The sequence below is a fragment of the Cordyceps fumosorosea genome, assembly GCF_001636725.1.
Source record: "Cordyceps fumosorosea ARSEF 2679 chromosome Unknown scaffold_18, whole genome shotgun sequence".
NCBI lineage: Eukaryota > Fungi > Ascomycota > Sordariomycetes > Hypocreales > Cordycipitaceae > Cordyceps > Cordyceps fumosorosea.
In genome coordinates this window covers 202,253-213,592 of record NW_017387318.1, presented here as the reverse complement: position 1 = coordinate 213,592, position 11,340 = coordinate 202,253, and the positions used below count along the sequence as shown (strand labels likewise).

Genomic DNA, 11,340 nt, shown 5'->3' with positions numbered 1-11,340 from the left:
CAAGACTGCAGTCATGGATGGAAAAGAAAAAAAGGTTAAAACGAGAGCAACGGCTCGCTCCTCCTCGGATCTCTACAGTATTATCGAGGGGTTTCGACCAGCCGTGAGTAATAGATGCTTTATCCACCCCATAGTTTTGAAGCCTTTTGCAGGGCGTGGAGATGGTCTTGCATTGGTGCTGAAGATCTAAGATTTGCTAGCAAGATAGTTGGCCGCCTGCAGAAAATCGTGTTAGCTGGTGGTGCGAGCAGCGGAACTCCTTTCACGTACCATTTCCAAGTTATAGTCATACTTCTCCAGCGCAGCAAGGGCGTCCGGTCGCGCATAACCCATGCCGGTCAGGCTCTTCAAGATCGGATCGTCGTGCTCTCCCTTGTCGGTCAGGGCACGCCCAACGGCAGCGGGGCGGTCGGTCGTCTTGCCCTCTTCCTTCGTGGCATCGGCGGCCGTGCTGCCAATCGGGTCGGCCGAGTCGAGGCCGGAAAAGATGGCGTCCCAGTCGTGCGATTCAGCCGCTTTGGAGTCGGCGCCGGCAGGGTTGGAAGGGATAAAGTCGAAGCTGCTTTCGTTACCAAAGGCACTGTGCTCACCCCTGGCTTGACTTGCGGGCGGGCTATCGAGCATGGGATTATAGTCCTCAAAGCCAGATCTGGAGATGTTGGCAAAGTCATCATCAGCAGAGCCTTCCTTTGCTTCCTCCAGTCCCTCAAAGTCATCATCTAGGTCATCAAATACACCCTTTGCCTGCGCAGCTGGGACGGGAGCCGCGGCTGCGGTACTTGAAGCAGATGGACCAAAGATATCGTCCACAGATGAGCTGTGAGTAGTTGTGGTAGGAGGCAGGGTTGTGGGAGAGATAGGCTCCTCTTCTTTGGAAACCTCGGCGGGCTTCTCCGTCTTTTCCTCGACGGGAGCGATGGCCTTTTGGCCGGTCTTGGCCTGCCCTGGGGAGGTGGGGGCGAAGTCGTCATCAAAGCCGCCCTGCTCGCTCTCAGAATCAGAGTCCTCGTCACGCTCAATCTCAGAGATGGGGGGGAATTCAGTGTCGGACGCCGACTTTGTCTTTGGTGCAGCGGCAGTGTCAGCAGGAGTAGTAGACTTGGCGGACGTGAAGGCTGCAAAGGCATTGTCAAAGTCAGCCTTGGCCTTGTCCTTGTCGTCGCCGAATGGTGCCGACTTTTCCTTGCCAGGGCTTGCAATAGCCTTGCCGTCGCCTGCAGTTGGAGTCTTTGCGTCCTCCTCTTTGCTGCCCTCTTCAGTTGACTTGCTAGTAGGAGCCGGCCCATCGGCAACTGAGCCATCGGCTCGCGAAGCTGGTGGTGAGACTTGACGAGAAGATGAGACAGACTCACTCTGACCGCCGAAAGGCAGGAAGCTAGAACTAATCTGACGTGACTCTGGTGGAGGGGGTGGATTATCCACGCGCAGAGTAGTCTGGCGACTCATGACAGGTGTGCCGCTGGGAGGAGTGGAATAAGACCCAGCGCTTGCAGTCGAGGTTCCGGTGGTCTGAGGTCGGAATGGGGCAGGGGCAGGTCCGGATGCGGCTCCGGAGGGACCGAAGATTTCATCTGTGCCGGAAGGGGTTGAGAAGACGCCCATGATGTCGGAACTAGCAGTGCGCTTGAAGAAAGGGTTGTTTCCACTCGCAGTCGAAAGCGCAGGGCTGGTGACACCAGCAGCAGCAGCATCGGTCACAGAGCTAGACTCGCCTCCACGCGACGTCTGCTCACTCGGCGCTTTGCTTAAATCAGCTGCTTCTGCCTTCAGTTTGTCACGCTCCCCTTCTGTGGTAAGAAGTTGCTTCTTGTTGATGGCTACCAGCCCTTTCTGCTGGCGAGCTTCCATTTTGAGCTTTTCAATCTGAGGTTTCAGCTGCGTGAGCTCGGCATTGGCTACCCGAATGCGCTCACGGAGGCTGGTGTTTTCCTGCTGATCGGATTGCAGTGCACTCAAAACTTGCTGTCGCTGGGCCTGGGCATCCGACAGGCTGCCCTCGAGAGTCATACATTCGCCTTGTAGTTTCTGCGTTTCGGCCCTGGAAGTCCGAAGCTGCTCCTCCAGCGCGCGTGTGTCTTGGGCTTCCTTTTCATAGAGCGTGCGTAGTTGCGCAAGTCTTTGCTGGAAGTTTTGCTTCTGGGTGTTTGTTTGGTTCAGGTCATTCTGAGTGGCTGTGCGCTTGGACTGCGTATCCTGCATCTGCGTGGAAAGTGTGCTGATCTGATTCGAAAGGTTGGCAAGCTCAGTGCTCTCGCTGCTGATATTCCTGGTCTCCTCGGGGTTGTTGTCAGCCAAAAGATCTTCGGAGGCAGGCGGCTGAGATGTAACGGGCGAGCCAGTGAGACCCCTGCCGAAGGACGAGCTGGGAACAAATGGTTTGAATGTGTTCCCGCCGCGGGTGGGTGAAGACGGGATAGCAGGGCCACCAGCAAAAGGGTCGCTTCCAGAACCGCCAGTGGACATGGGGTCCTGTCGTGGTGCGGGAGGCGCCGGTGTTGTGTCGAGGCCAAACAAGTCCTCCATGGCGGATTTTGGCTGCGGCGGCGCGGGTTTAGTCATAGGTGGCGGATCAAACGGCGAAGCGGCGACGGGAGGCTGGCGCGCCTGGCTTCGCATGCTAGGTGGGATAAGGTTGGGAGGCAGCGTAGTGGGAAGCGGCGTGGATGGGTTGAGCCTCTGCTGTCTGATGAGGTACATGGCAACGGCGAACTCATCGCGGTTCAGCTGGCCCTGTGAATTCACATCGGCCAAGTCCCAGATCTGGGCCAAGGCATCTTCAGAAAGATTGGACTGGCTCAAGAAGGGAACGGCCTCCTCGCCCGTGATGTAGCCTTTGCTTGTCTTATCTAGAGTAGCATAGAGCTGGTCGAATCTCGCCTTGTCGGCAGAGGTCACAAGCCAGTCGCTGCCTGGTTGCGGGCCAGGTCCAAGAGGGCTAGCCGTGCGGTGCTGCTGACCGGAGAGGCGGGGAAGACCGGCGTTGCTAGTACGTGGCGACTGTCTTCCAGGACCACGACCAGCGGCGACTTCGAGAATAGTAGGAGGTAGGACTGTAGGAAGTGTGCGAAGGGCGCCAGAGTTTGTCGACGTGAGAAGGTGCATCGCGACAATGAACTCAGGCGCAGAGAGCGCGCCGCGCTGTTCGGTATCAACAAGCGCCCATATGCGACCGAGGGTCTCGTTCGGAAGCCCGGATCGGTCAAAGATTGAGCGAGCCTGCTCTCCTGGGAGCAAACTGCCTTGGAGCGGCTGACGGTCGAATAAGGTCCTGTATTGTGTAATCTTTTCTGGCGTCAGTGGCGGGATGCGAGCTCCGGCCGGGGAGCCGGAGTGCTGGGCCGTTATGGGAGAGGTAACTTGAGGCGGCGCATAGCCATCGAATCGAGGTAGAGGTCCAGGCTGCAGGGCAAGTTCTGGCGTTGGCTCGGAGCCGGCCTGGGCATGGCCGATGAGGCGCAACACGATGCCGAAGCCGGTCGGCGTGAGGAAGCCTCTGTTTTCCTTGTCGGCGATTTGCCAGATCTAGGGCGGAGGGTTAGTAGATATTCTAGCTGGATTTATTGTCGGACATGGTAAGCGCGGACTTCTCCTAGGACACGGGAATCGAGACGTGTTTTGTCGAAAAAGGTGACGGCGACGTCGCCAGTGACAACACCAACGCCATCAGTATCTGCCTGGCGGAAGAGCTGGCCATAGAGTCGCTTCTCGTCGGGAGTCAGGTTGAGGTTCGGCTGGGCAGCTGCGTAGAACATTGTCAATATTGCGGGAAGCTCTGTCAGGAGAGGAGTGAGGGATCAAATACCAGAGCTGGGGCCCGCGTCGGCCGACATGTTGGGCTGCAGTCGGGTGGAAGCTCGTCGCTGCAATTGGAGGAGGTGGGGGGTTTGCAGAGGTGACGTATCAGGGGTGGAGGATGCGGCGGGTAGGAGGGAGCTGCAGGTGCAAGAATGGCTCTCGAATGAGGTTGCAGATTCTCTTTCACCAATGGCGGCAATGCGCCATGCAAGTCGAGCGACTGGGATGTCGAGAGCTGTGAGGGAGGTGTGAAAGGCCGAAGGGCTATTCGGATGGTACGTAACTTCAGCTCGGCGGCTGTTGGGAGGCTGGAGGTTGGAGTTAGCGCCTTGGGCCGTTTGGTGGCTGTGCGCTTCTTGTGGCGCACCGAGGAGCTTTTTACGAAGGAGCTTTATGGGGATGGTTGGCAACGTTGGGTCTTGAATCCTATCGAATTCTTGTTGAATCTGGATTTGAATTGGATAGGTCTCTTCCTTAATTATATCTTTTGGCATCTTTTTCTCTCTTTTTTTTTTTTCGCAAACAGAAGCCCGATAAGGAGCTATAAGGAAGCTCTGCTCAGTACATATGTTATCAGCCACAGCACCAGCCACAGAACGGTGATTGTTCTTGTTGCACCAGGCTTAACGTCGTCTGTAATTTAACCTTCTGCTGACATGCCGTTCTGACATCATCGTTCGTGGAATCATAGCCTTTTAATGTCAAGAAATAGCAACAATTAACAGTCAATGGCGCTCAAATTCGGCCGAAGGGCTGACAAATGACCGGTAACTGCGGACGTTTTGCGCATTCCGTCGTTAGCTCGGGATCTATTTGAGATTCTTCCATCAAAAGCCACCTTCTCGATCCGATTATTCAGCATCCCTCCCACCCAGCCTCACCACCAACCAACCATCGCTCACTACCAGCACGCTAACGTACGAGATTCCAAAATGCAGCTTCAATCGCGCACCTCCTCTAGCCTCCTTCTTCGTGTTATAAGCACGCCTGTCCGCTTCGCAGTCCGTTCTGTTGAAGCATTCCTTCTTCCCTTTCCATGCAATCTTTCGCCCGCCTCGCCCGAACTGCCTCACACACCTCGGCTGCTCAACTGCGAATCGCCTCGCTTTCTCGACACTTCTCGACAACTTCACCCGCCATGGCGCCCACAGTGAAAGAGACTGACTACCTCGTCCTCGGCGGCGGGAGCGGTGGCCTGGGCTCGGCCCGCATGGCCAGCTCCAAGTTCGGCGTCAAGGCCATGGTAATTGAGAACAAGCGCCTGGGTGGCACCTGTGTTAACGTTGGGTATGTTTACTAAGCCCCGACGATGCTCTTGAATTTCCATGACGTAGCAAAAAACACTAACAGCAGCGGGTTCTTGCAGATGCGTCCCCAAAAAGGTCACGTTCAACGCCGCCGCCATCGCCGAGACCATCCACGATGCCAAGGCTTACGGCTTCTCCGTCCAGCAGTCTGCGCCCTTTGACTGGCCGACCTTCAAGAACAAGCGCGACGCGTACATCAAGCGCCTGAACGGCATCTATGAGCGCAACCTCGGCAACGACAAGGTCGAGTACCTCCACGGCAGCGGTCGCCTCGTCTCCAAGAACCAGGTCGAGGTCACGCTCGACGATGGCTCCAAGGTCCTCGTCAACGCCAAGAAGATCCTCGTTGCCGTCGGCGGCCGCCCCAGCGCGCCACCGTCAATCCCCGGCGCCGAGCTCGGCATCAACTCGGACGGCTTCTTCGACATTGCCACGCAGCCCAAGAAGGTGGCCATTGTCGGCGCCGGCTACATTGCCGTCGAGTTTGCCGGCATGTTTAACACCCTGGGCACGGAGACGCATCTCTTCATCCGCCACAACACGTTCCTCCGCAACTTTGACCCGATGATCCAGGAGTCCGTCACTAAGGAGTACGAGCGTCTCGGCGTCAACCTGCACAAGCAGAGCCAGGCGACGAAGGTCGAAAAGGACGCCAACGGCAAGCTGTCGGTCACGTACAAGGACGCCTCTGGCAGCGAGACCACCCTGAACGACGTCGACCACCTGATATGGGCCATCGGCCGCACGCCCGAGACGCGCGGCATCGGGCTGGAGGAGGCCGGCGTCAAGATCAACGACAAAGGCTACGTGGTGGTGGACGAGTACCAGAACAGCAGCGTTGAAAACATCTACTCCCTCGGCGACGCCACCGGCAAGGTCGAGCTCACGCCCGTCGCCATCGCCGCGGGTCGCCGTCTCGCACACCGTCTCTTCGGCGGTGAGCAGTTCTCGACCACCAAGCTTGACTACAACAACGTGCCATCGGTCGTTTTCGCGCACCCCGAGGTCGGCAGCATCGGACTCACGGAGCCGCAGGCGGTGGAAAAGTACGGCAAGGACAACATCAAGGTGTACAAGACGAGCTTCACGGCCATGTACTACGCCATGATGGAGCAGGAGGACAAGGGCCCGACCAGCTACAAGCTCATCACCACCGGGCCGGAGGAGAAGGTTGTCGGGCTGCACATCATGGGCCTCGGCAGCGGCGAGATGCTGCAGGGTTTTGGAGTGGCCATCAAGATGGGTGCGACCAAGGCAGACTTTGACAGCTGCGTCGCGATTCACCCGACGAGCGCTGAGGAGCTGGTTACTCTGAAGTAAATACTGGTTACTCTGAAGTAAATAGACGCAGATTAAAAGATAGACGAAGGAGACGAACGACGAAAGAAGTGTGTATAGCTATGCCAATATATAGTCAACTTTGTCTCTGTGTTTCTTCAAAATACTGTACTCGATACATTTGGCCATCCACCCCCCATAACCTACTCCAGCTTGCTCACGCCAACCCTCATCTATGCAGCGTACGGATCCACGTTGGGCACCTCGACGTCTACCTGCTTGAACTCCGGCACCACCGCCCTGCAGTGCTCCCAGTCGGCCACCATGCGGAAGTGGCGCATCGTGGCCGGATGGGTCGCGCGCCACTCCGCGCCGAGGATCCACTCCAGCCCGCGCGACACGTACACGGCCACGAAGATGTCCGCGAGGGTGAAGCCGTCGCCGACCAGGAACGTCTTGTCCTTGACGGCCGCCTCGTGCTTATCGAGGAAGGCGAGCGTGGCGGCCTTGCCGGCCTCGACGGCCGCGTGGTCGTACGGCGCAGGCCGGGCGAGGCCGGGGATGAGCGGCAGGAACCTAGACATAGGGGGGATCGGTTACCACTTGCTCATGATGATGAGCATCTCCTGGTTGGCCCAGTTGACCCAGGACAGGACCTCGGCCTCCTGCTCGAGCGAGCCGTCGCCGAGGAGGCGGCCGGGCTTGACCTTGGCCAGGTACTGCGCGACGAGTTAGCATGGGAAAGGCTGCGGTGCTTCGGTCTGCGGTGCTTACGTGGGCGATGGCGGGCACCTCGGTCAGCTTGAGGTTGTCGCCCTCGAGGGCCGGGATCTTGCCGAGGCTGCGCGGGAACTTTTCGATGAGGGCATCGCGGTTGCGGTTCTGGCGCGGGACGACCTCGGAGAGGTTGACCTTGATGCCTTGTGAGTGCGCCTGTGCGGATGGGATGGTCAGCAAGGTTGGGTCTGGACGGAAGGAGAGTTGACTACTTGCAATGATTCGAATGATGCGCGTCCTGGGGTTACCCTGGGGGAGGATGGAGGGGTCAGCAACGATTACATCCAGCTCTCGAGTTGTTGGTGGAGGATGCCTACCTCGTAGCCATATACTGTGTATTCCATGATGAATGAATTGAATGTTTTTTGTCCTTTTTCTTGTCTCCTTCTTCTTCTTGATTTTAGGGTTCGAATAATACGACTCGGCTTACTTATTGCTGGAGCCTCGACACCGAACGCATTGATATAGATGACTGCCCCCCGTCCAGTCCCGGCAACTCCAAAACCACGAGCGTGTGGACATCACGTAATTACCCTCGCATCCTTGGACAGACCCAGCGTCTCATCCGGAACCCGATCAAGAAAAGCTACGAGTCCCCTCCCCCCTCCCCTTCCGACGTGCATGCAGATTGCTGACTCGGGATCCCTTGATGCGGGACCTATCAAGGTTCCGCATGGAAGCCGGGCTCCGGGAGGGTGAAGGGAGTGGGGGGTGGGTGCCACTCGTTTAAACTTGGCAGTGAGGCTGATCCCGACATTGCCGCGGATGGGTCTTTGAATGAGTAATTGTTGGCCGAAACGAGGCTCCCAGACGGGGAAGATGAAGCGAACGAGATCTCTGACCCTCCCTCGCGGCTTTCGGGGGGGGGAGCCCCCAACTTCGGCAAATTTTATTATTCAGTCTCCTCGTTGAGCTCGGAAACCTTGCCGCCGTCTTACTGTCCCCGGTGGACATTTTTGCTTATATCCTGTTTACATCTTTAATAAGTTGTAACCTTAGTCTAAGCAACTTCTCCCCTCCTCCCCTTGTCCAGCAACAAGACTATTTTTCTTTACGCTTTCATTTAAAGTTATCCCATTATCATCATTATTGCTGAAATTCCCCTTGCATGATGCCTGCATATTCTACAGTGCCGAAGCCCCCTTCGCTCGGCCACCGCGTGCCGGACCGGCCGCACGCCGTGTCGGTGCACCTCCCCCGGTGGCGCGACGTCGTCGACTTCTCCGCCGGCGACTCGCGCGTCCGCAGCGTGCAAAAGGGCGGCTACCCGCGCTCCTTCCTGCACGAAGCCATCGTCACCGCGCACCGCGTCCTCGCGGAGAAGTTTGGTAGCGACGGCCAGTCTTGCCTGCTGTTCCCGACGCGCGCCTACGCCCTCGCCTGTGAGCGGTACCTCTGCGCGCCGCCGGACGGGTCCGCCGGCGTGGCCGCGCAGGAGGTCTCGGTCCGGCCGTTCAGCTTCGCCGTGGAGCAGCATGCGGATAGGATGACGCTGCACGCCGCGTTCTTCCCGAAAGACAAGGCGAAGAACGCGATGATCTTTTGGCGGCTCACCGGCTGCGGCATCTCGTCCCGCCTGGCGCAGGACATGCTGCCCGGGCTGGAGTCGGTCTCAGTGGCCGACAGCGCGGCGGACACGCGCCTGCCACGGGATGAGGCGTCGGAGAAGACCATCCGGGAGCGGCTAGCCGGACTGTTGGACCGGGCGCCGGTGGACGGGCCGCGGGAGCAGCTGGTGCGGCCGGAGGACGTCTTCCTGTACCCGACGGGCATGTCGGCCATCTACAACTGCACCCTGGCGCTGGGCGGCGGGCTGCCCGGCGCGCAGATGGTCGTCTTCGGCTTCCCCTACGAGCTGACGCTCAAGGTGCAGGAGGACTTTGCCAAGGCGTGCACATTTTACGGCTTCGGCACGGACGAGGAGCTGGACCAGTTCGAGCACCTTCTCGCCTCCAAGGCGGCCGCCGCACCCCCGGGGGAGCCGCCGATTCAGGCGGTGTGGTGCGAGTGCGCGTCGAACCCGCTGCTGCGGACGGTAGACCTGGACCGGGTGCGCCGGTTGGCGGACCGGTACGGTTTCGTGGTGGTGGTGGACGACACCATCGGCAGCGCGGCCAACGTCGACGTGCTGGGCGTCGCCGACATCGTCGCCACCTCGCTCACCAAGACCTTTAGCGGCTACGCCGACGTCATGGGCGGCAGCCTTGTCGTCAACCCTTGTTCCGCGCACCACTCCCGCCTCCGGGCCCTCCTCCTCGACGGCACCAGCCACGGGACGCTGTACCGCACCGACGCGGCGCAGCTCGAGCGCAACAGCCGGGACTACCTCTCCCGCACCGCCATCCTCAACCAAAACGCGTCCTACCTCGTCTCCCTCCTCTCCCCTCTCACCGCCTCCCACCACCCTCGCAGCCCTCTCTCCCACGTCTACCACCCCAGCACCTGCTGGTCCGCCGCCAACTACGCCGCCCGCATGCGCGCCCCCACCGCCGACTTCGCCCCCGGCTTCGGGTACCTGCTGACGCTCGAGTTCTGCAGCGTGGAAGCGGCGGGGGCCTTCTTCGACGCGCTGCGCGTGTGCAAGGGGCCCTCGATCGGCGCGCAGGTGACGCTGGCACTGCCGTACGTGCAGGTGGTGTTTGCGCAGGAGAAGGCGTGGGCGGCGCGGTACGGGCTGAGCGAGGCGATCGTGCGCATCTCGGTCGGGCTGGAGGACAAGACGGCGCTGGCGATGGCGTGCCTGGAGGCGATGCGCGCGGCGGACGCGACGGTCAACGGGGAGGACGGGGGGGAGGAGCGGGACGCGGCGGACGCGGCGGGCGTCGAGATCGGAAGGGAGGCGGTCATTTCCGGGCTCGATTCGGCATCTCTGCCGCCCCTCGTGCCGCAGATCTAAGTTGGGTTGAGCAAGCATGTAAGCAAATTCTGCTGCCGGTAGTTGGGGTTAGTTTCATCCTGCTTGGAGGATACACCAAGTTTGGCTATTTTTAGTTAAATTAAATTAGTTGTTAAAGTTCAATGCATGGTTAAAGATGATCTGGATTGTTTTCCGACAACGGTCCGTAGATGCACAGGTTTCGCATACCTAACGGTTGCGATCCATGATATAGTGGATGCAATTAATAACGTTGCTTACTTTGCATGATGGTTGCTATATCTGCCTGCTGTTATATCCCGAGGCTGGAACGGGAGGGGCCGCATCCAATGGATGAGTCTTTTCTGCTGCATGAAGCTGCAGCGTGATATTTGCTGCTTCTCCTGTCATGTAAGGAATGCAACATGCAGCAGCAGCAGCAGCAGCAATAGCAGCAGAAGCAGCAGCAGCGAATGCCGACAAGACATGCGGTCCGTTCGCACCAAAACCTGGGCGCATAAGCTTGGCTGCTGCGCGTCGCATCATCAACAGAACCAAGCCACCAAGCCACACGGGGAAAAAAGAGCCACCAGGGAATAACAGAGTCGAACCGGCTAAACGGCATGTCGAATCTGCCAGGCAACCCTTGTCGCCAAGGCTGACTCCGGACAGGGCAGGGTGGGAATGGGTGGGAATGGGAATGGGCACCATTTCAAGTTTTAGCTCGACGATCTAGACTCGAGATTCTTCTCAATCGAACAACCCGTACCAACCCGAGAGGGAATTTCGTCATGAAAAATCTTGGTCCAAAACGGCACCACTGTGCCAAGTTCTCGAGTTTGGTCTAAATTAAAGGCTGCAAGAGATGCGCGATGACCGCTGCTGCATGATACCCGGATGGGGCGACTCGTGTATACAACGTGTGCGTGTGTATGTGCAGGTTGCATGCATGAGAGACAGAGACAGACGAGCAGGCCTCGGCTTCGCGATACATCACTGATTCCGTCCAGTAGGCTCTGGTTTATGGGAAATGAACGAAAATCAACATGGGGATGTGGTCGTGACTCTGACGAATCGGGTCTCATCACGGTCTTGACGACGAGAGGCAAAACCCAGGTTTCCGATTTGGGCCATTTGGCTCTATCACGCAAATGCGACGCCTCGGAGAAAATTCGTTCAATTACTAAGAGTCAGCAAAATGGTCAATTGTCGTGGATTCGTTCTCGACTGGGGAAAGAGTAGAAATGTGCCATAAGCCCTGTCCGCGGTACCGCTGCTTGACATCTCTTGGCCGTCTGTATCAGTCATCATTATCCGTCATTAGCATCA

At 58.3% G+C, this 11,340-nt stretch overlaps 4 protein-coding genes across 4 annotated transcripts; 2 read left to right on the top strand and 2 right to left on the bottom strand.

Annotated features, from left to right (window-relative positions):
• Positions 1-186: 186 nt before the first annotated feature.
• On the bottom strand, positions 187-3,830 carry ISF_06740 (EF hand domain protein; the record flags this gene model as incomplete). The annotated part of the gene is made up of 4 exons (XM_018850344.1): positions 187-216; positions 271-3,522; positions 3,570-3,739; positions 3,803-3,830. The coding sequence occupies 4 exons, from the start codon at positions 3,828-3,830 to the stop codon at positions 187-189; spliced, it is 3,480 nt and encodes a 1,159-aa protein (XP_018702384.1).
• Positions 3,831-4,933: 1,103 nt separating this feature from the next.
• On the top strand, positions 4,934-6,422 carry ISF_06739 (glutathione reductase; the record flags this gene model as incomplete). Its single annotated transcript, XM_018850343.1, has 2 exons — positions 4,934-5,082; positions 5,162-6,422. The coding sequence occupies 2 exons, from the start codon at positions 4,934-4,936 to the stop codon at positions 6,420-6,422; spliced, it is 1,410 nt and encodes a 469-aa protein (XP_018702383.1).
• Positions 6,423-6,613: 191 nt separating this feature from the next.
• Positions 6,614-7,501, bottom strand: ISF_06738 (Glutathione S-transferase, protein; the record flags this gene model as incomplete). The annotated part of the gene is made up of 4 exons (XM_018850342.1): positions 6,614-6,956; positions 6,981-7,099; positions 7,155-7,406; positions 7,475-7,501. 4 exons carry the CDS (start codon positions 7,499-7,501, stop codon positions 6,614-6,616), a joined length of 741 nt encoding a protein of 246 aa, XP_018702382.1.
• Positions 7,502-8,268: 767 nt separating this feature from the next.
• On the top strand, positions 8,269-10,053 carry ISF_06737 (Cys/Met metabolism, pyridoxal phosphate-dependent enzyme; the record flags this gene model as incomplete). Its single annotated transcript, XM_018850341.1, has 1 exon — positions 8,269-10,053. The coding sequence occupies one exon, from the start codon at positions 8,269-8,271 to the stop codon at positions 10,051-10,053; it is 1,785 nt and encodes a 594-aa protein (XP_018702381.1).
• Positions 10,054-11,340: the final 1,287 nt, after the last annotated feature.